Source organism: Mesoplodon densirostris, chromosome 5, assembly GCF_025265405.1.
Source record: "Mesoplodon densirostris isolate mMesDen1 chromosome 5, mMesDen1 primary haplotype, whole genome shotgun sequence".
NCBI lineage: Eukaryota > Metazoa > Chordata > Mammalia > Artiodactyla > Ziphiidae > Mesoplodon > Mesoplodon densirostris.
Genome location: NC_082665.1, coordinates 8,449,080 through 8,471,179, shown reverse-complemented (window position 1 = coordinate 8,471,179; position 22,100 = coordinate 8,449,080). Strand labels below are relative to the sequence as shown.

The 22,100-nt window shown below is 44.4% G+C and overlaps 2 protein-coding genes across 9 annotated transcripts in view; one reads left to right on the top strand and one right to left on the bottom strand.

Annotated features, from left to right (window-relative positions):
* Positions 1-5,376: 5,376 nt before the first annotated feature.
* Positions 5,377-17,363, bottom strand: PIGP (phosphatidylinositol glycan anchor biosynthesis class P). 3 transcript variants are annotated; one of them, XM_060098499.1, is made up of 5 exons: positions 17,283-17,363; positions 15,795-15,898; positions 9,979-10,051; positions 7,879-7,997; positions 5,377-5,736 (listed from the first exon to the last, which is right to left on the bottom strand). In XM_060098499.1, the coding sequence occupies exons 2-5, from the start codon at positions 15,874-15,876 to the stop codon at positions 5,606-5,608; spliced, it is 405 nt and encodes a 134-aa protein (XP_059954482.1). In that variant the 5' UTR covers positions 15,877-15,898; positions 17,283-17,363; the 3' UTR covers positions 5,377-5,605. The 3 variants fall into 3 exon arrangements, with proteins under 3 accessions (XP_059954482.1, XP_059954483.1, XP_059954481.1); XM_060098500.1 differs by lacking the exon at positions 17,283-17,363 and adding an exon at positions 16,427-16,602; XM_060098498.1 differs by lacking the exon at positions 17,283-17,363 and adding an exon at positions 16,319-16,420.
* Positions 16,665-22,100, top strand: part of TTC3 (tetratricopeptide repeat domain 3) — a 141,563-nt gene continuing 136,127 nt past the window's right edge. For 3 of the 6 annotated variants that reach the window (XM_060098492.1, XM_060098493.1, XM_060098488.1), the window contains exon 1: positions 16,665-16,769. The gene's annotated coding sequence lies outside the window, so the exon portion shown is untranslated. The other 3 variants (XM_060098494.1, XM_060098490.1, XM_060098496.1) reach the window with 3 other exon arrangements.

Sequence of the window (22,100 nt, the reverse complement as noted above, 5' to 3'; positions counted from 1 at the left end):
ACTGAATTATTGGAAAGGGTTTTTCCTCTGTATCACGGGAAACAGACATAATAAATCTTGGCCCACAAATGCCCTTGTTCAGGAATTACAACTGCATTTTCTATAATGCCATCATTTCTGACTCCATGGCTCCTTTGGTCCCTGAGGTTTCCGTCACATCTCTGGCACACTGAGACTTTTGTGGTTATGAGGCATGGCGGGGGAGAGGACATTTAGTCCTGGTCAGGAGTCCATACAGGTGACCCGAGACACCGGCTGTCCCTTTCTACATGGTCCCATTTGGTGGCTATCTCAAAGTTCTGTTCTTTGAAAAATGAAATTTTGTTGCCTTTTGACTTAGACTATCCCGATTAGAAGAGGTGGGATAAGTAAATTTCTGCCCATTCCCAGGTAGTATTAATAGGGCCACAATTAACCCAATTAGGTTTTACGCTGAGGGATCTGAGCATCTTGACAACTGCCCAGCCTGACCTGTAAGCTGGGAAGACAAATCAAGAACCGCTCCTTTTCTGCTGCCCTTTCCCCATGTTCCATGCAGCTGCATTGCAGTTACTGACTAGTAGGGGCCTGTACTGTTCAATATATCAGGTTCTGGGATAACTGCTGTAGCAGTTGATTTGGTTGGGTTTTTCTAAGGCACAGGGCTGTTAATATGATACTGTGTGTCCTACCGACTCTTTGAAAAAGTGCGATATACAAGACTTTTTTTTTTTTTTTTTTGCTGTACGCGGGCCTCTCACTGTTGTGGCCTCTCCCATTGCGGAGCACAGGCTCCGGACGCGCAGGCTCAGCGGCCATGGCTCACGGGCCCAGCCGCTCCACGGCATGTGGGATCTTCCCGGACTGGGACACAAACCCATGTCCCCTGCATCGGCAGGTGGACTCTCAACCATTGCGCCACCAGGGAAGCCCTACAAGACATTTTTGATTGAATCCATTTGCTTAAGGAGTGACACCTGTTCTGATGGACGCCTAGGGAGCAGCTTCTTGAGAAAATCCAGGCACTTGATTGAGATCCTTCTGGCTAAAAGAGGGCAGGTCAAGAAATGAGGAAATTATACTCCAATAAAGATGTTAAAAAAAAAAAGAAAAAGAAATGAGGGAGCAGACTTCCCTGGTGGTGCAGTGGTTAAGAATCTGCCTGCCAATGCACGGGGCACGGGTTCGAGCCCTGGTCCTGGAAGACCCCACATGCCGCGGAGCAACTAAGCCCGTGTGCCACAGCTACTGAGCCTGTGCTCTAGAGCCCACGAGCCACAACTACTGAAGCCCGCGTGCCTAGAGCCCGTGCTCTGCAACAAGAGAAGCCACCGCAATGAGAATCCCGTGCACCGCAAGGAAGAGTAGCCCCCGCTCACCGCAACTAGAGAAAGCCCATGTGCAGCAACAAAGACCCAACGCAGCCAGAAATAAAATATAAATAAATAAATTTAAAAAAGAAGTGAACAGAAAAGAAAAAAACAACTAGAAAAAAAGAAATGAGGGAGGGCAGAATTTTGGATTTGAATTCTGTTGGCTTTTCATAGATAGTTTCATATTTGGACTTTTAATTCTCACTGAGAATCTAATTACTGGAGGGGGTCTTGTTAAAATTGGAAGTTTTCTATCATTGACATTTTTTACTTGGAGTATTTTATGCTATTAGTTGGGCTCACTGCAAAACAGTGTCTTTCAAGTGTTTTTCTTAAATTATGAGATGCAGCAGGGAAGTGCATCAGACATCATGGCCCTATAACCGAAGCAACATTTTTACAAGATACAAACCTGTCAGCTGGGGTTCCCCTGAATGCAGAGCCTGTGACAAAGGCTTGAGCCTGTGACAAAGGCTTGTGTAGGCAGTTTATTTGGAAAGTGACACTAGGGAGGAGTGGGAAGCAAGGAAGCAAAACAAAGACAAGGAGCCAATACTGAGTTCACCACTGCCACGGTAACCAGAGCTCAAGCTCCTAAGACCTGCCAGGAGCTCAGGAAAGGCAGCTCAGAACCAGTTCTTTGGGAGCTTAACGCCTGCCCATGGTGTCCTATGGTGTCAACTCCCCCTGCTTCCAGGGTGCACTGGCAGGTGGCACCTGTGTGGACCTGGTCAAAGCAGCATCAGTGGCTGGAATAAGAGGTGGGACAGAGAGGATGTGAAGTGACCATGAAAGGTGTTCAATCAAGATATTTACCAAGTACAATGTGCTCTGCTATAATGTATTCTACTCTAGTACACACACATACACTCTAGTTGAGGCCCACTAACCAGTGGTTCTCAAAGTGTAGTCTTTTCAGGGGGTCTCTGAGGTCAAAACCATCTTCATAATAATAATAAGATGCTATTTGTCTTCTTCACACTCACCCTCTTGTGAGTATGCAGTGGATTTTTCCAGAGGCTTTGTGGTATGTGGTACCAGAACAGAATGCAGATGCAGATATGAGAACCCAGCTGTCTTCCTTTAAGCCAGATGTTAAACAGATTTGCAAAAATGTTAAACAATTCTACTTCTCTCACTAAATTTGTTCCGGAAAATATAGTTATTTTTCATAAAATGTTACTTAAATATAACAAAATGTAACAGGTTTATTATTTATAAACAAATATTTTTAAAATTTCTACTTTAATTTCTAAATATAATCCACATACACAGAAACCCTTTGGGTCTCTCACTCTTTATGAGTATAAAGCAGTCCTGAGATTTATAAAAAGGTGAGAATCATTGCACTAAATTGATCATGACCTTCAAAGGAGTTGCAGCCCCCAGTTGGGTGGGAAGAGGACAGCTCTATGAACTGCCACTTTCTCTTCCAAAGTGAATGGCCACTGCCCTGGTTGACCACAGGCTCAGTTAAGTCCAATCAAGGAAGGCAGAAGTTCTGACCCTGGCTGCCTGTTGTAAGTGTCTGGGTGACATTGAAAATTACCCCGGCTTGGGCCCTGCTCCAGACCAATGAATCAAAATTTCTGGGGATGGGGCATAGTACTGTTTTTTACCTCATTATTGATGTATAACTTACATTAGGAGCACAAATCTTAGCGATAATAACTATTTTTCTAAACATACGTTATTCCCAGGTAACTACCATCCAGATCAAGACGTAAGGCATTTCCAAATCACCAGCAGGTTCTCTCGTGCAGCCTCCTGGTTAATACCACTATTCTAATATATATCACCAGAGGTTTAAAAACTATTGTCCTGATTTTGAACTTCATATAAATGGCATCATACAGTATATATATATATGTGTGTATATGTGTGTATATATATATATATATATATATATATATATATATATATATATATATATATATTCCTTTATGTCTGGCTTTTTATGCCCAACATTGTGAAATTCACTCACGTTGCTAGGTAGAGCAGTAATTTCATTCTTGTTTGCATGGCTGTGTCGTTTTCCATTGTATAAACAGGACACAATTTATTTACCATTCTACCTTTGATAGAGTTGGCTGGTCCCCTCAAACTGCTCTTCAGTGTGGTGACGTGCCCTTACCCTAGATTAATACAGGAACTGGGACTCATTAGGGAACAGAAACAGCAGATTCACGTTACCCATCTCACGCTTCCTGGGCAGGGATATGGTTATTGAAATGGAAGTCCTAGTTTCCCCAATTTTCCCAATTTAAAATTATTAGTTTCTTTTTCTTTTTCTTTTCTTTCTTTCCTTTTTTATTTTTAAATACAGAAAATATAGTTAAATTTGCATAAATTAAAATGTGTGGCTCCAAACCTGGGTAGAGATTTAAGTTATCAAAAGATAGGCGGCATTGAGTGCTAGATGCATTTAGATTTGGTCCCCCTGACCAGCTGTGAGTACACTCTTGCTAAGTTAGGGGTGGCTTGTTTCTTTTAAACATTTCTATCTAAGCTTCTTAATCTTACACGAGACATACCCAGATATTAATACGGCAGCGTTGCTCAAACTATCCATGGTTAGTTACCAAATCCTCCAACCCCCTCAACTGCACTTCCCCAAATCTGTCTGAGTCAGCAGAAGGTGCCATCATCTACTCAGTTCAGTAATTCAAATAAACCTAGGAATGACTCTTGATCACAACTCCTCTCAGTAGCCTGCCTACCCTGTACAATCAGGTCCGTCTACCCAGTCAGCTGTGCCTCCAACAAACGCTGCAAAGCCACGCGCTCCTCCGCAGCTACCACTCTGCTCTACGCGGCAAGCATTTTCTGCCTGGTCTGATGCAATCGCCTCCTGACCGGTCTCCCTACTTCCACACTCTTCCCTGTCCCCCCTCAATTCCCCCACCCGAACCTACCCTCCACCCACCGCCCAGTGGCTTTTTATTTTTTTTTGGCCGCACCCAGCGGCTTGTGGGATCTTAATTCCCCAACCAGGGAGGGAACCTGCAGTGAAAGTGCAGAGTCTTAACCACTGGACTGCCAGGGAACTCCCCCCGGTGGCTTTTAAAAAACACAGATCAGGCCGTGACACACTTTTCCTCAAAGCCTCCTAACGGCTCAGTATGTGAAGTGCCTCAAACCCATCACACTGACAGGTGAACCCAGACTTCTTACACGGGTCCTCACAGCCCTCACACCCTCCCGCAGCAAGCGCTAGGCCCCCTGCTGGCCTCCTGGCCTTAGGACACGCCGCGCTCCCTCCCTCCTTCCTTCCCACCCAAGGTCTCTGCCCTGCTGACCCTCTAATCTTTTTTTTTTTTTTTTTTTTTACATCTTTATTGGAGTATAATTGCTTTACAATGGTGTGTTAGTTTCTGCTTTATAACAAAGTGAATCAGTTATACATATACATATGTTCCCTTATCTCTTCCCTCTTGCGTCTCCCTCCCTCCTACCCTCCCTATCCCACCCCCCTAGGTGGTCACAAAGCACCAAGCTCATCTCCCTGTGCAATGCGGCTGCTTCCCACTATCCATCGATTTTACATTTGGTAGTGTATATATGTCCATGCCACTCTCTCACTTCGTCCCAGCTTCCCCTTCCCCCTCCCCATATCCTCAAGTCCATTCTCTAGGTCTGTGTCTTTATTCCTGTCTTACCCCTAGGTTCTTCATGACATATTTTTTCTTAAATTCCATATATATGTGTCAGCATATGGCATTTGTCTTTCTCTTTCTGACCTACTTCACTCTGTATGACAGACTCTAGGTCCATCCACATGTGACGGCTCCTGTTTTTGCTAATCAAACCTCAACCCCAACTGCCTCCTCACAGCAGCTTTCATCGACTGTCCCATCTAAAGCAGTCGTCCCTGAGACACGAATCTGATGGCAGAGACACATATTAAATGTGCCCTTCTCCTAAACCTAAGAGTTTGAATTCTGGGCTTTTAAGAACAGTGGGAAGGACACAATTGCCCTTTGAAAATTACAACATGAATGCCTCTCTGGAGGGACACTTGCCATACGGTAATGCGGTATTTTATTTACTCTGTCCATTAGTAACTACTATTTGATAACATTTATAATATTAATAGAACTTAATCTGAGAGAAGTTCAACTTACATTTTTCTTTCCTTTTTTTTTTAACATTTCAATACTGGATATTAATCAGAAAGACAGTCAAAATTACTATGGTCGAAATTCTTCCATCAAAAATTTGTAATAAATGTTTGGTATTAGTCTATGTACAATTCAGTTTTTGGTGTAAAGTTCTTTGGCTGCAAGAAAAAACATTTGGTTTACTTCACTAATAGGAATATCTCTTAATGCTGGGATGGCCTCTTCTTGGTATTTCTTCGGCTGTTGGTTTTTGGCATAGTTATCTGTAAGAAGAGGACAAGAGGCTCTGTTTACTCAAGCAATTTCTTCAACAATCTCTGTGGTCTGTGGAGACCCACCACATAGTTTACTAGGCTAATGTTTGGATAATGACAAATACCATGTTTAACATAATTAAAAGGCCCCTTAAATTCTCTCTTTAGAAGAAATGTCCCAATTAGAATAAAAATCAGCCAAGTACTTTTGGCAACCTCTAACTTGGGTAAGAAATTAATATTTCAGGGACTTCACTGGTGGTGCTGTGGTAAGAATCCGCTTGTCAAAGCAGGGGACACGGGTTTGAGCCCTGGTCCGGGAAGATCCCACATGCCGCGGAGCAACTAAGCCCACTCACCACAACTACTGAGCCCACATGCTCTAGGGCCTGCGTGCCGCAACTACTGAGCCCGTGTGCTGCAACTACTGAAGCCCGCAAGCCTAGAGCCCGTGCTCCGCAACGAGAGAAGCCACTGCAATGAGAAGCCTGTGCACTGCAACAAAGAGTAGCCCCCGCTCGCCAGAACTAGAGAAAGCCCACATGCAGCAACAAAGACCCAATGCAGCCAAAAATAAATTTAAAAAAATATATTTCATTCAACTGTACAATGATTCAAGCCCCATTTGTACATTTCTCATAGGAGCAGAATTATATCAACACCCCAATCATTTGGTACAATCATTCATGCAAACTTAACAATTTCCCCTCTTTGTACAAATTGTCTATTTGCTGTAATTCCAGCCAAGTATGCAGGGAACACAGTAGGTTATCAGAAAAGCAATATCTAAAAGTTAAAAAAATCATACCAGAACTTAAAGAATACTTTGCTTCCTAGAATACAAGCAAGTTCAGGAATCTAATTTTTTTTTTTTTTTTAATTTTCGCTATGCCATGCGGCTTGTGGGATCTCAGTTCCCCAATCAGGAGACTGAACCCAGACCATAGCAGTGAAAGCCGGGAATCCTAACCATCAGGCCACCAGGGAACTCCTAGGAATCTACTTTAATCTTTAGATATGAAATAAAAGAACTTAACAACAACTACAAAAAACATGCTGTGGCTCTTCTATCCACTTAATTGCAGTCAGGTTTACACAGTGATCCTGAGGATACACACCCCCAAACTCCTCCTCCCAGACAAGGTCTGTACGGACCTCTCTGTCATCCCTTGATCAACACAGCTTGTTTAGGATAAAAGAAGTTTCTCTCAGGCAAAGTTGCCATGGAACATATTACATACTTGTGGTTTTTATGGGAAAATATACCTGTTAACTAGTGTAATAAACAGCATATTCATGACAGCTTATTTGTGCCATGTGAACATTTCCTCTGGTATAATTGTATTTCTCCCAGTTTTTTTACTATGCTGATATGTGTCAATTACTGCAGCCTGTTCTTTGTTGCTTTTCTTTTTAAAAAATATTTATTTATTTATTTATTTCGCTGTGCTGGGTCTTAGTTGCAGCACGTGGGATCTTTTTAGTTGTGGCATGTGGGCTTCTTTAGTGGCAGCAGGCAGACTCTTAGTTGTGGCATGCGGGATCTAGTTCCCTGACTAAGGATTGGACCTGGGCCCCCTGCACTGGGAGCGCAGAGCCTTTTTTTTTTTTTTTTTTAATGATCTAGGTTTATTTTTTATTATTATTATTTTTGGGGCTGTGTTGGGTCTTCATTGCTGCGTGCGGGTTTTCTCTAGCTGTGGTGAGCAGGGGCTACTCTTCGTTGTGGTGCACGGGCTTCTCATTGCGGTGGCTTCTCTTGTTGTGGAGCACGGGCTCTAGGTGCACGGGCTTCAGTAGTTGCAGCATGTGGGCTCAGTACTTGCAGCACATGGGCCCCAGAGCACGTGGGCTTCAGTGGTTGCTACACGTGGGGTCAGTAGTTGTGGCCCTTGGGCTCTAGAGTGCAGGCTCAGTAGCTGTGGCGCACGGGCTTAGTTGCTCCATGGCATGGGGGATCTTCCCGGACCAGGGATCGAACCTGTGTCCCCTGCATTGGCAGGAGGATTCTTAACCACTGCACCACTGGGGAAGTCCCGGGAGCGCGGAGTCTTAACTACGGGACCACCAGGGAAGTCCCTGCTTTTCTTGACAAAAGTGTTAACACCCGACTCCTCCATCCCCCGGCACTTTCCTTTGATATAAGTTTACCTGTGATCGTATGAATGGAGTTGAGTGGAGAGGTACTCATCATGTTCATCCCGAATAAGAGCACGTAACCAATCACTACCGTAACGAGGAGGTACACAGGCAGTGCAACTGCCCAGTATCTGCAGAAAAGAATATTAAAGTAGGTAACAGACTTCCTAAAAAGTGGCAGTTCTCTAGAGTTCATCACCAAGTTAATACACTTTTAAACTTAATTTTAGCTTTGACTGAAATAATACGTGTACCTAAAAGGCAGTCCAGTAGTTCTACTGGCCTACAGTGAAGCTGCTATCCTGTACCCCTGTGTGGGCCCTGGAGTCTTACTTCCCAGCAGGGAACACTCTCAGCACCTAAGCTGTTTCTTCCGGTGTTTACCTCCACCTTCCTACACAACATACCCCTATGATTATTTCTTGATTTTTTAAACTTCAGGCATTTTCTGGAAACATGCTAATATGGAGATAAAGATGTATATATAAATAATGTTTGCCACTGAGCACCGTATTATTATTATATGTCTTCTTGTACAATTTTTTTGTTTTTCCTGGAAATTAATGACTACTTTTTGTCTGTTTGCTTGGTTTCCCATGTACCTATCGATCCTCAATCCTCAAATTCTCTGATAGGCTCTAGTATATGCCTCCTAATACACTTAAACACATCAAACGCTCGACCTCACGTTTTATTGGGTGCATTATTTAATAATTTCTTCCCTACTGTTTTCTCTTTCCGGAACTTCTAAGAGATTTTTTGCTGTTACACTTTCCTCATCTTTTCTCTAGTTTCTATTTTGCTATACTCTGTCCTACTTTCTGGAGATTACTTTTGGTGTTTCTTCTAAACCTTCAATTAAAATGTTAATTTTGGCTACCATATTTATAATTTGCAAATGCAGTAATTCTCTGAACATTCCCTATTTTATAGCATCCTGTTGTTTCATAGTTATAATCGTTTTTTATCTCTGAGGATTTTATTTTAAAGTTTTCTTCTGCTCTTTGCATTATCTCCATTTTCTTCAAGTTTCTTTTCTTTTTTTTTTTTGCTTTTTTCTCTTGTATTTCATTTTAGAGGCTTTCTTTTAATGTCTGATAAGTTGCCCATTCATATTTAAAGATGAAGTACTGGGAAGGCAGGGAGGCGGCCGGGGAGACATAAAAAAATAAATAAATAAAGATGAACTACTAACAAGCTAATTGGAAGCTCTGTGCATATGTGGGCTGGGCCGGCCAGCTGGAGACCCACACTATGGGAGACCTGGCCATTCCACTGGAGGACCTCTAATTATCAGAAATTAGAGACCCTTTCTCTTGAGCTGGTCAACCTCTTCAGGGAGGACCCTCCTATCTTGCTGGGAGGAGGTGGGTGGTATAAGCCTGCCAACCACAAGCCTGAGAGCCTAGAGAGGAACCGTGCTTGGGAGGAATCTCACTATTCAGCAATGCAGATTTTCACTGATCCCTGTTTTCAATAACGTTCCTAGTTAGACCTAGTGTCCCCCAGACTAGAGACTCTCATTCAGCCTTTCCAGAGCATAAAACTCCTGTCTTCTGCAGGGGAGGGTTGGTCTCCCAGCTTTAAGGGCTGAGGAGGGGGATTTGAGGGTCAAATGTTCTTTAAACACTGTTTTCAGCCCAACCCAGAAATACCATGTTAAAGAGGTACCCGTACCTCCAATGTCTGGGCCTCTCTGTGTTGTGGGCACAGAGGCTCTAGCTGGCTTCCCTGCTTTAGCAATGTGGGAAAGTGGAAATTCAGTTAGTTACTTCTCACCTATCTGCAATCCACTTCCCAAGATTTTATTGATACACCTCCACTATCCCGTTATTTGCTCCTGTGGGTTTATAGCTTAACAATTATTTTTTTCTATGGGCTTATTTTAACAAGATTTTGGGAGGAAGGAGAGATAAAGATGTGCATTTAGCCCACCATCTTTAAGTAGAAGTGTATCAATAATCGTCTTTAAAAAGCTTTAAATTTCTATATGGCTATTTATGGATCTTAAAAGAATAAATACAAGATTTGCATAAGTCTTAAGAAAAAACCTGATCCTTCAAAACAGCACTGATATACTCTTATTTTATTTAAGAAATACATTGAACTTACTTTTGAGGCCAATAGGTTAAGCCTAAGGAGTTTAGCCAAGATTCAGGAATAAAAGCCCACACAAGATACAGTACTGCGGAAGAGGGAAAAAAAAAAAGGAAAAAAGGTCAGTAAGGCATGCATCCAATCTATCAAGGTTCAGATAAAACAACTAGAGAGAAGCTGGCACGCTGCAACGAAAGAGACCACGTGCCATAACTAAGACCCGACACAGCCAAAAATAAACGAAAAAAAAAAACCAAACCATAGAATTTACCATCTTAACCATTTTAAGTGTAATGTTCAGCAGTGTCAAGTATATTTGTATTGCTGTGAAACAGGTTTCTAGAACTATTTCATCCTGTGAATCTGAAACTCTATACCCATTAAACAACTCCTCTTAGTTATTTTAAAAAACATGTCTTAACTTCCACTACTCACACTGTATTTTAAGCAATTTAAGGGCGGAAATCATGCCTTAGTAATTGTTGTAATCCTTATAGCACCTAGCAATTTGCTTTATACGTAGTAGGTGTTCAACACTTCATCCCCACAGGGTTGAAATAACTACAGACATTTAGGGGCATAAAGGTGAATTTATCTACCCTTGTTCTGATTCACAACATGCCTTATCTCCTAGAGCACGATCTTATTTCCCTCAATCCAGGTCTCTGTGGCACCCTTTACTGTTGTCCCTCTATTATAACAACAGCCAACCTCTGAGCACTCACTGTGGCTAAGCACACTTCTGAGCACTTTACATGCATTATTTCATTTAATCCTCAAAACAATCCTAGTAGGTATTAAGCCATTTTTACAGATGAGGAACTGGAGTCTTAGACATGTTACATCATCTGTCCAAGGTAAGTGGCAGAGAGAAATTTCAAGCCTGTCTCAGTGATGATGAAGGATCAACATTTTTCTCAACAAATATGTATTACGGAATTCTCTATGTCAGGAGTGTGCGATACAATGGTGAACCCGAAAGAGATGGCCTGTGCCCTCTCTGAGCTTAAAATTGAGCAAGGAATAGAGAGGAATAAATGGGTATTTTTAATACACTCTGATAAGTGCTAACGAGCGAGTAACAAAAGAGGATATCGGAACACATAAGGCGGCCCTCAGCCCACAGTGGTGGTGATGTGAATGGTTAGGAAAGATTTCCTGGAGGAAGTCATTAAATTGGGGCCTAAAGGATGAATAGGGGGTTAGCCAGATGAAAATGCTGGGCTTGCAGATGAGAGGAAGGAAGGAAATATGAGAAAACGGTGTTCCCAGCAACCACCACAGAGAGAGCGCTGGGGACCTGAAGAGAGAGCTGGTGTGGTAGACGGCAGAGGGAAAAGCTGGCAAGGAGCTGGCTTGGAGCTTGAGTTTTCAAGATTAATGAAATACAAACAGCACTTCCCTGGTGGTGCAGTGGTTAAGAATCCGCCTGCCAATGCGGGGGACACGGGTTCGAGCCCTGGTCCAGGAAGATCCCACATGCTGCGGAGCAACTAAGCCCCTGCGCCACAAGCCTGTGCTCTAGAGCCCGCGAGCCACAACTACTGAGCCCGTATGTCACAACTACTGGAGCCCACATGCCTAGGGCCCATGCTCGGCAACAAGAGAAGCCACCGCAGTGAGAAGCCCGCGCACCGAAGAGTAGCCCCCGCTGGCCGCAACTAGAGAAAGCCCACGTGCAGCAACAAAGGCCCAATGCAGCCAAAAACAAACAAACAAACAAACAAATATATTAAAAAAAGAAATACAGTGGGGAAACAAATGCAAATTCATAAATGGAAATCATTTGCTTAATTAAGTGAATGAATATTTACCGCACATCTGCCATATGCCAGGCACTATGAGAAGGTCGAGGCTATAAAGATAAATGAGACATGGTCTCTATTCTCACAAAGTCGTGTGGGAGAGAGAAACGAGTCAAATGTAGTGGCAGGAACTTCCCAGGCACTATCTTACTGGACCCTCCCCAGAACCCTCCGAGGTGTGTGCTGGTAGTCCTTACTCACAGGTGAAAAAAATTGAGGCTCACGGAATGTAAATAACTTGCTCAAGGTCTCACAGCTAAACGTTACAGAGCTGGAATGAGAACCTGAGCAATGTCTTCACACTGGGCTTACAGGCAGCAGCCAGAGCACTGGAAACGACATGAAGCAGAGGCGACGTATTTGGGGGAACCCCAGGCAGCGTGGAGTGGCTCGGGCATAAAGTACGAAGCTCTGAGCAGGGAGAAACTAGCCGGATAAGTGAACAGGTCCCAGATCATGGAAGACCTTCGGAGAGGAACATGGACTTTATGCTCTGGGCAAGGGGAACAACTGGATATTCTGTTGGTAGCTTTACAGTTACATCAGACTACCAAGAGAAATAACCATCCAGGCTCCAACCAGAGGTTTTAATCAGGGGAGTTCACGTCTGGATCTCAAGTGCGTCACTGTGACGGCTGCATGTAGGATGAATCTGTGGAAGAAGTGAGACCCCGGCAGGCTCAGTGGCAGCAGCGGATGAATGAGTTGGGGCAGAAGGAAAAGCACAAGTGAAGACGACTCCCAGGCTTTCAGAGTGGGATCTAGTCATTCCAACCCCGAAGAAAGAGATACTGGAGCAGTCACTCTCCACACGGCGTCGAGAGATGTTCCAAAAACACAAATCTGGCCCTATCACTTGCCAGTTCAAATCCTTCCATGCCCTTAGAATAAAATCCTAGGGCTTGCAAGAACTTGAACGACCTGGCTCGGCCCGCCTCTCCAATGTCCAGCCCTCACGCACTACGCTCCGGCTCTGGACAGTGACTCATTTCTGTGCTTCAAACAACCTTGCGGACGCCGGGTCACTGCATTTACAGCGAGTGCTGTCTGCCTGGAATGATCTTCCTTTGGCTCTTCCAAGGCAGATGGTTCCTTAGCCTGCTTTATGTCTTAGCTCAAATGTCACCTTAAGAGAGGTTTTCCCCAATCACTTGCTCTCCCAGCTGTGTCCCACCTACCACACCTTCATTACTCCCTGTCATTTCCCTTTATTGCCCTCAAAGCTATTACCACAATCTATAACTACTGTGATGGATGGAATATTTGTGTCCCCCCCCCCCAATAAATATTTGGAAACACTAATCCGCAATGTGATGGATTTGGAGATGGGGCCTTTGAAAGGCAGTTAGGTATAGATGAGGTCATGAGGGAGCGGTCTCCATCATGGGATGAGTGTCCTTTCTTTCTCTACTACGTGAGGATACGGCAAGGGGGTGGTTGTCTGCAAACCGTACGAGGGCCCTTACCAAGAACCCAGCCATGCTGGCATCCTGATCTCGCATTTCCCTGTCTCCAGAGCTGTGAGAAATAAATGTCGATTGGTTAAGCTACCCAGTCTACAGTACTTTGTTATAGCAGCCTGAACAGATTAAGACAATTAGCTTTTCAAGTCAGTAAATATTTCAACGTACAGAGAGACTCATGTAACCCCTGCATACCCACCACCTAGTTTCATTATGACTGCTGGGTACTGGCCTCTGAGCTCCTCTATCCTGTTACTTTCTGCCTCACTGTCTCAGGTTTCAACCGTACTGACCTCCATCTGTTCCTTGAAACCACTGGCCTCCTCGGGCTTTTGCACTGGCTCTTCTCTGGGAGGCTCTTTCCCTGGAGTGCCACATGGCTAACTCTCGCTTTTCGTGTCTGTGCTTACAACTCATCCCTCAGTGAGGCATCACCTGACTGCTGTACTTACGATGGCAACTCCTCCCACTTCTTACCCTCCTTTCTGGCTTAATTTCTCCCCATGGCACACATTCTCATCTGACACTCTGCATGTTTAATTATTTAATTTGTCCACTGGCAATCTCCCCCCAGCAGAATGAAAACAGTGAAAGCAGGAAGGTGGGGGCTGTTTTGCTCCTCCCTTGCCTGTAACAGTGGCTGGCACGTGGTAAGTACGCAAGAAAAATGTGCAGAATTAATTTCTGGTCGTGGGTACTATTGGATTTAAGTCTTAAAGTCATTGCTTTTATTTATATACATAGTTTCTAACCCTTCAAATAACTCTATAGAACAGGGACTTACAAAAATGATGACGATAACAGCAGCAGCTAACACTGAATAAATACAGGTATCCCCACTTTCCGGAAGCTCGCTTTAAGCCATTTCGCTTTTATGAAAGACCTACACTAGTAACTGTCTTCGGTAACCAAAGGAAATCTGGAGAGGATTTTTGCTTTTACTTAAAACGCGTTCAGTGTTTGTTTTGCAGGGAACCGTGATACAGGCGGTGCCCACCCAGAGCAGGGAGAGTGGCACGTCTGGGCTCCTTCCCCAGAGCTACACTCAGCATCTCGGCATCAAACTGCTGTAGCTCTGAACTGTGTCGGTGAGCATCTTGATCTCAGCTGAGTATCTTTATCAAATTGAGTGCATTATCTCAATTTACCTTGTGCGTTGCTTAGCAAGATGTGCCCTAAGGTAATCGTTTCTTCGCTTTACGCCACTTCTGCTTACGAAAGGTTTCATAGGCATGGTCTCTACTTTTGGATTGTGGGAGAAACCCGTACTTATTGTTCCTATGCATTCTTTTAAGTGCTTTGCATAAATTACGGCAAGTAATCTTCACAACGGACATAAGAGGCAGCATAGTGAAGTCAACCCAGCGTGTCTGGGTTCAAATTCTAGCTTTTATCATTTACTGACTGTGTGACCTTGAGCACATTACTTAAGCCCCGTGTGCCTCCGTATTCTCATCTGCAAAATGAGGACAGTTAAGGACAACATCTATCTCACAGGACTGTCTTATGCTTCATAAGCATTTGATGAACATCACCACCCTTTCACAGATGAAGAATCTCAAGAACCAAAGAAGTTAACTAAATGGTCCTCCACAAAGCTAATCTGTGGAGCAGTCAGGATTTGAACTCAAGTCATAACTTCTTCACTCCACAGACTCCCCTGGCCAACAGCTTGGTTGGCTATACTGATGCAGTTAGGGTTCAGAAGCATGACCACTCCATCTTTCTGGCTTCCACAAAATTCTAAAAAGTTGTGGGCAAACACTTTTCTCCCTAATTCTCAAATCCTTTGGGGGAGAGACATGGGGCCCACTGTGTGACTCTGGGAATATCATGTCTCAGTGAACATCAGTTTCCTTATCTGTAAAATGGGACCTTATGGGGACTGATTGAGACCCAGAATGTAAAGTGCAGCTGACTTCTATAACCTGATTGCTGTCCCTCCCACAGGCTGCACCAGGGCCACAACAGATTACTCGTTTCCAAACCCCACAATGCCTTCCCACTTCTTCCTTCTTATTGGTGAAGACAAAGTCCCTGGGAGAAAGCGCACTCTGACTCCAAGGGTTTTGTGGGGTTTTTTGGCCACGCTGCTGCATGGCTCGTAGGATCTTAGTTCCCTGACCAGGGACGGAGCTCTGGCAGTGAGAGCACAGAGTCCGAACCACTGAACCCCCAGGGAATTCCCTGACTTTCCATTTTGATTTCTTGTCTCGACACTGGCTGCCCATGGCACTTATCACACTGAGAGAGAATTGTAGATTTACTCCTCTGTCTTGTCCACAAAACCATGACCTCCTTAAAGGCAGGGACCAAGTTGCATTCACTTTGCAATCTTGCCTGGTGCTGCATTTTAAAGATCTGTTGAGATGAAATCTTTCAGGCTCATGTCTGGCATATAGAACACTCTTAACAGACAAGAGTTCCCTCCAGGTTTTCTCGAAAAGACACCAAGGTAGAAAGGATCACAGTTCCTGTGTGCACATTCTACAAACAAATGCAATAATTTCCTGTCCTTGAACACCAGAGAAAGGCCCTGACCATCCATCAGGAAGGTACTTACAGAAGCCAAATTGGGAGCTTAAGAAAAGGACAAAGCCATAAATCGCTCTTTCTGGCAATGGCGACGGTGAATTTTCCACCATTTTCCCTGTGTCTTTAGATAATCTGTGGGAAAGAAACAATCAGCTGTCAGTGATTCACACCATTGGCCTATTATAACCTCATCGCTTTGCTATGGGCACAGCCCCTCCGCAGTTTTTTTCCCAGCCTAAACCACTGCCAACGGGCAACCTGCGCACAGACCTCCAACACACACCTGCTTGCACACGTGCACACAAGCACCCATACCTCGCCTGTAGGCGCAAGCAGCCCCCAAACCTCACGTGCACGCGCACACATGCACACGCGCCACAGCGCGCACCTCCCGCAGTGTAAGGTGGGGGGGAGGCAAGGGGGGAGCAGGGGAGGGACTGACGCCACTCCAGCTCTGCAGGTTTCGCCTCCGTGCGAAAAGGGAAGGGCAAGCAGGGACAGGAGGCCCGCGCGGCCTCCTCAGGCCTGGGCCTCGGCGCCCGGGACCCGGACCTGCCCTCTCGTGGGGTCTGTTTCTCATTCGAGCCCGGGGACTGGGGTTGGCCCTCGACCCTGGGTCTTCCATGCGCCCACTCCGGTCCCTCCCCACAGTTCTGCCACCTCCGTGCCGAGTCCTCTGCGCAGGCGCGGACCAGGGAGCCGCAGGGGGGCGAGAGAAGGAAAACGGAGAAAGGCCGAGTCGCCAAGGCAACCCCTGCCCGGGCGCAGGCGCACCGCGACCCTCGTCCGGCAGGAACGCGCGAGCGCGGGGGCGGGAGGGATCGGTCAGCTCTCCGCCGCTGGGGGCGGGGCGGCACGACGGCGCATGTGCATTGCGGCCCACGTGACGCGTCTGCCGCCTGCGCCGCCGGCCGCTCCTGCCCGCCCGCTGGCTGACGTGGAGGGCCTGAGGCGGCGGCGGCGGCGGCGGCCCGCGTCCGAGGCTCGCGGGCTGCGGGCCCCGGTGAGTGCACACCTGGCGCGCGGCAGGGCTCCCGGATGTGTCACCTTGTCGCGCTGTAGCCGAGATGCCCGGGGAGAGGGGCCCTCCACACCCCCTCCGTGGGTGTGTGGTGAGTGTGGGTGTGTGCGCGTCGCCCCGCGTCGTTGGCCGTGGCGCCCGCGGTGTGTGTGCGCGGTTTGGGTGCCGGTGCAGAGGGGGAGTGTGTGGCCGCTTTTGTCGGCCTCAGTGGGTGTGTTTTCTTTGTCTGGTGTCATCCCTTTTTAAGTGTGGCCCCCTCCGGGCTTCTGCTCGAGGGTGGGAGAAGCCCCTTTGTGTGCGCATCCCCCGGCCGCACGCGCACCCTCGCCCCAGTCGGTGCGCGGGTGACACCTTCGGTAGGCGGAGGGTCCGCCGGCCTGAGCGCGGGTGGGCACAGGCCCGTGTGTCCCCTCCCGGCTCCTTTGTGTCCGCTAGTTCTTCCCGGCGACGGCGTGGGCGCCCCGGCGGTGTGGGAGCCCCCGTTTGTGTCACTACCTCTCTCCGAGGGTGCGCGTCCTCCGCGCGCGTGGCCGCGCCTCCTGTAGTCGTGACCCCCGCTTGCAGCATCGTCCGCCCGGGGTTGCGTCCTCGCGTGTCCCCGCGCGCGCGCCGCGCCTGGGTCCTGTCGAGTGCGTGATCAGGTCGTCTTTCGCGAGTGTTCGTGAACGTTCTTGCACGCCCCTCCTCTGTCTTGTGTTCCCTACATCTGTGCCACCTGTTTTCGTGAGAATGGCTGCCGAGCGCGGGGAGGGGACGGGGAGGGAGAAATCAGTCTAGTGCTCCCCCGTCCCCTGCGCCTCTTCGGAGCATCCTTCCTCCCCCAGCGCTAATGGGAAGGGGGGACAGCAGCGGATCTGGCCAGCTGCGCCGTAATAGTTACGATGTCAGGTGTGGCCGGTCGAGCCAGCCTGTTTTGGGGACGGAATAAGGGGGCCAAGGGCCAAAAATGGAGTCAAGGCATAGGTGAATGTTGGTTGATACCAGTGTGGCGTACTATTTTCAGAGGCGCCCTACACGCCCAAAGACCTTCGATTGCAGACTCCTTCCAAAATAATATGTACACGACACCTTTTAGCCGGTCCTGGGCGTTCTTGATAATACTTAACGGTTCATATAGTGTTTTATGGCGTTCACGTAAATTAACTCTTGATTCTGCCCGGCGTCGTGGCGAGGGAAACAAGGTAGACATCTTACAGGTTTTACTCCCCCCTTGGGAGCAGTTTCCTCATAATTACAGCTCTAGTTAGGACATTTTGTATTGCAGGAAATTTGCCTTTTATCCTATTAGAGACCCATTACCCATTAGAGACCCAACTACTCCTCTTGCTCAAAGGTTCGTGCTCTGCGCTCAAGGGCTGCGTTTCGGTGTCTGTTTCTCGTTCATTTGCTCAATTTTCTTACTCTTGCCTAATTTTCCGTTTTTTTCTTTTTTTTAATTTCTGGAAGATTTCACACATAAAATATAGAGGGGTATCTAACCAATCCATGATTAAGACTTACAGATGTAATTATTTTGCCGAATTTACTTCAGATCCTCTTTTTAATTTAAAAGAACTAAAATTGCAAAATATGGAGGTGCTCTCAGTTCCTGACCCTCCTTCCGTAGAGGTTGTCACCGTGTTTAGGTTTGTGTATATCATTCCCTTGCATATTTTATACTTTGATCACGGTGGATCCATAAACAATATATAGTGTTGTGTGTTTTAAACTTTAATGGTATTAAACAATGTGTCTTTTTGCAACTTGCTTTTTTCGATCAGCATCACATTTTCAGATTTACATATGAATAAATTGGATAATTGTGTTTGGTTCATTCATTTTAATTGCTGGTATAGAATTCCATTGTATGAATATACCATAATTTACTTATCCGTTTTCCTGTTGATGGGCTTTGTTTCTGGTTTTTGACTCTAAAAACAATCCTGCAATAAACATCTTTGTACTTGTCTGCTTTGTGCACACGTTTGGAAGTTTCTCGAGAAAATACACCTAGTAGTGGATTTGCTCTATACTAGGAAATATGCATCTTCAACGTAACTAAATATCACAGAAGCTCTCAAAGTGGTTGCACTAATTTTCACTCTCACTGGTATTGAGTGAAGACACCCATTTGTCACACCCTTGCTAACACTGTATGTTACCTGACTTTTACATTTTTGCCTTCTCTTTACTGACCAGCTTCCTTATAACTTTAGCTTGCGGCTAAATTTGCTTGCAGCCACCTTGGCTTCTGCTCTAGCCCTGTGTCAGCCTATGGGTTCATCTCTCACAGTTAACTGGCTCAGTCTTTATCTCATTTGGTTCTCATAAGATTAATTCCAGTAAACATTTATTTTGTACCTAATGTATCAGTTCCAATGGTTGATGTAATATAATTCCATGGTATGTTAGATGTACCTTTCTAATAGCAGGTGAGGTGATTTAATTAAATACTTTTTTTGCATATGATGAACGGTTTTTTAAAAATCTTCTTTCCTCTAATGTAATATTTGATACTTTCAAAATATGTAGCATATATGCAAATTGTGAAACAAAACAATAAAATGAACACCTATCAACCCACCACTCAATCCAGGAATCAAAATGACCGATAATGAATGTGCTCACCTCCAGAGTGACTGCTATCCTAAATTGTGTGTCATTCCTTGTTTTTTTAAAAAATAATTTTATCAGATATGTATACATCCCTCAACAATGTATTGTGTGGTTTCTATTGTTTTTGAATCTAAAAAAAGGAATACTGGATACAGCTTTTTGGATCTTGCTTATTTCACTCAATGTTATGTTTCTAAGAGTCACTGATATTCAGTATAGATATGTCATTAATTTTCACAGCTGTGTAATATTCTATGGGTGAATATAACACAGTGTATGCGTTCTTCTGTTGATGAACACTTTGGTTGTTTCTAGGTTTTGCTATTTTGAAGATTCTTGTACATATCTTCTGGTACATAGTTGCAAGAATTTCTCTACTTTTCACACTGGGGTATATGACCTCTGGGGAAGTAATAAAGATTTTCTGAGGAGTACTTGGGCACAGGTAATATTAATGAATCAATTGTGATCATTAAATTCCATGTGTACCCTTTCGTAAAACTGGTAATGCCTGAAGCCTGTGACAGAAACTTCCTCCTGGTTCTATTTTCCCACCTTCCCTCTCACAGTAGCACTTCTGCCTTAAATTAGGAATGCATAGCGCTCACCCATATGGAATCTTACCAGGGTAGTGTCCCAGTTGAAAAACTCTCCATGGAAAACAAAAGGCTAATCTAAAATACATGCAGCTATAGTGTTAGGAAACACCTCTTTTAATCCAGACACTTCCCATCTCCTCAAGAGCTGCATTTCCAATAAAATGTAACTTTTATGTTTAATTATCAGCATATATACTAGTTATTTTTTGATCAACTCTATGCTGTGATAATTATGACATTTTAAACCAATAATATGTCAGTTTTAAAATGTCACTGTGATACTCTAGAAATTCATCCTTTGCAATTATTTAAACTTGGGGCTGAAATTTTTTAGATGTCATTTTACAGTGTGAAGAATATGTAATTTTTAAAGCGTTGTGGTTTGTGAGTAAAAAAATGTTGGAATACCACTGTGGTAAGCTATTTGCTAGAAGTGGAATTGCTGGGTTATGGGGTATGAATGTTCAACTTTACAAAATGATACCAAATTGTTTTCTGAAGTGGTTGTACCAGCTTATACTTTGGCAAGCAGTTTTGTCAATTTATATACTTTGATTAGCAGTGTGTGAGAGTTATAGTTGATCTATATTTTCTGCAACACTTATTACTTTTAGACTTATTAGTATTTATCAGTCAGATGGATATGAAATGATGTGCATTGTGGTTTTAATTTGTATTTCTTGATTGTTAATGAGTTTGAGCATCTTTTCATTTGTCTGTGAACCATCTGTCCTTTTTGTTCACAAAAAAATACCTCGTCATATTTTTTACCCATTTTTCTGTTGGGTTGTCTTTTAAAACAAACTGGTAACGTCGATCCTTTATTGAGTATACACGTTGTAAATATCTTCTTCTAGTTCATGGTCTGTCTTTTTGCACTTCATGGTGTATTTTGCTGAACAGAAGTTCTTAATTTTAATGTAATCTAATTGGAAACTTTCCCTGCCCTGGGATTACAAAGTCGTTCTCCTGTGTTTCTCTTTATTTGTTTTGTTTTTTTGTTTTTGCAGTACGTGGGCCTCTCACTGCTGTGGCCTCTCCCGTTGCGGAGCACAGGCTCCGGACGCACAGGCTCAGCAGCCATGGCTCACGGGCCCAGCCACTCTGCGGCATGTGGGATCTTCCCGGACCGGGGCACGAACCCATGTCCCCTGCATCAGCAGGCGGACTCTCAACGACTGTGCCACCAGGGAAGCCCTGTGTTTCTCTTTAAAAGTTTTTAAATGACGCCTTTCACATTTAAATTCATAATCCGTCTGGTACTGATTTTTGTATATGGTGTGAGGTAATGATCCACATTCATTTTTTTCCCCCATGTGGCTACAATTGACCTCACTCCGTGTATTGAATTGGCCCTCTGTTCACCAGTGATCTGCTGAACCACCTCTCTTACATGTTTAGTTTCTGTAGGCATGGGTCTGTTTCTGGTTCGCCTTTCTGTGCCACTTGTCTGTCTCTGTGTTGATACCACACTGTCGTGATTATTAATGCTGCAGCTTTACCTGAAATCTTATCTGGGGGGCACTCGAGTCTTAGCTGTTCTTGTAACAGCTTGTCATGTGACATGAAAAACTCTTTGGGAATAAATTGGAATGATTGAAATCAGTTTGGGGGAGACTTGAAATCTTTAAGATTTTGAGGTATGTATTTCCATTTATTTAGGTTTTTAATATTTTTTGATATAGTTTTGTAATTTTTTTCTTACAGATCTAACATTTTTTAAATATTGATTCCAAGGTTTCTAGTAGTTTTGTTGCTGGTACAAATGATACTTTTTAGATGCTATTTTCTGACTGTTCATTGTTAGTTAATAGAAATTCAATGGATTTTTTACATTGATCTTCAGTCATCCACTTGATAAACTCTTATTCTGGTATATTTTCTGTAATTCTTTTGGGTTTCGTATGTGGACAGTTATATAACTTGCAAATAGTGACACTTTTGGTTCTCCTTTCCAATTATTTTCCCTTAATTTTTTTTTCTTGCCTTAATTTGTTGGCACACTTTTAGATCTATGTTCAGTGGATGTGATTATGGTTATTCATTAGAAGTGATTATAGAGAGCATACATGTGATTATAGTGAGACTACATGTCTTATTCCTGATTTTAAAGAAATGT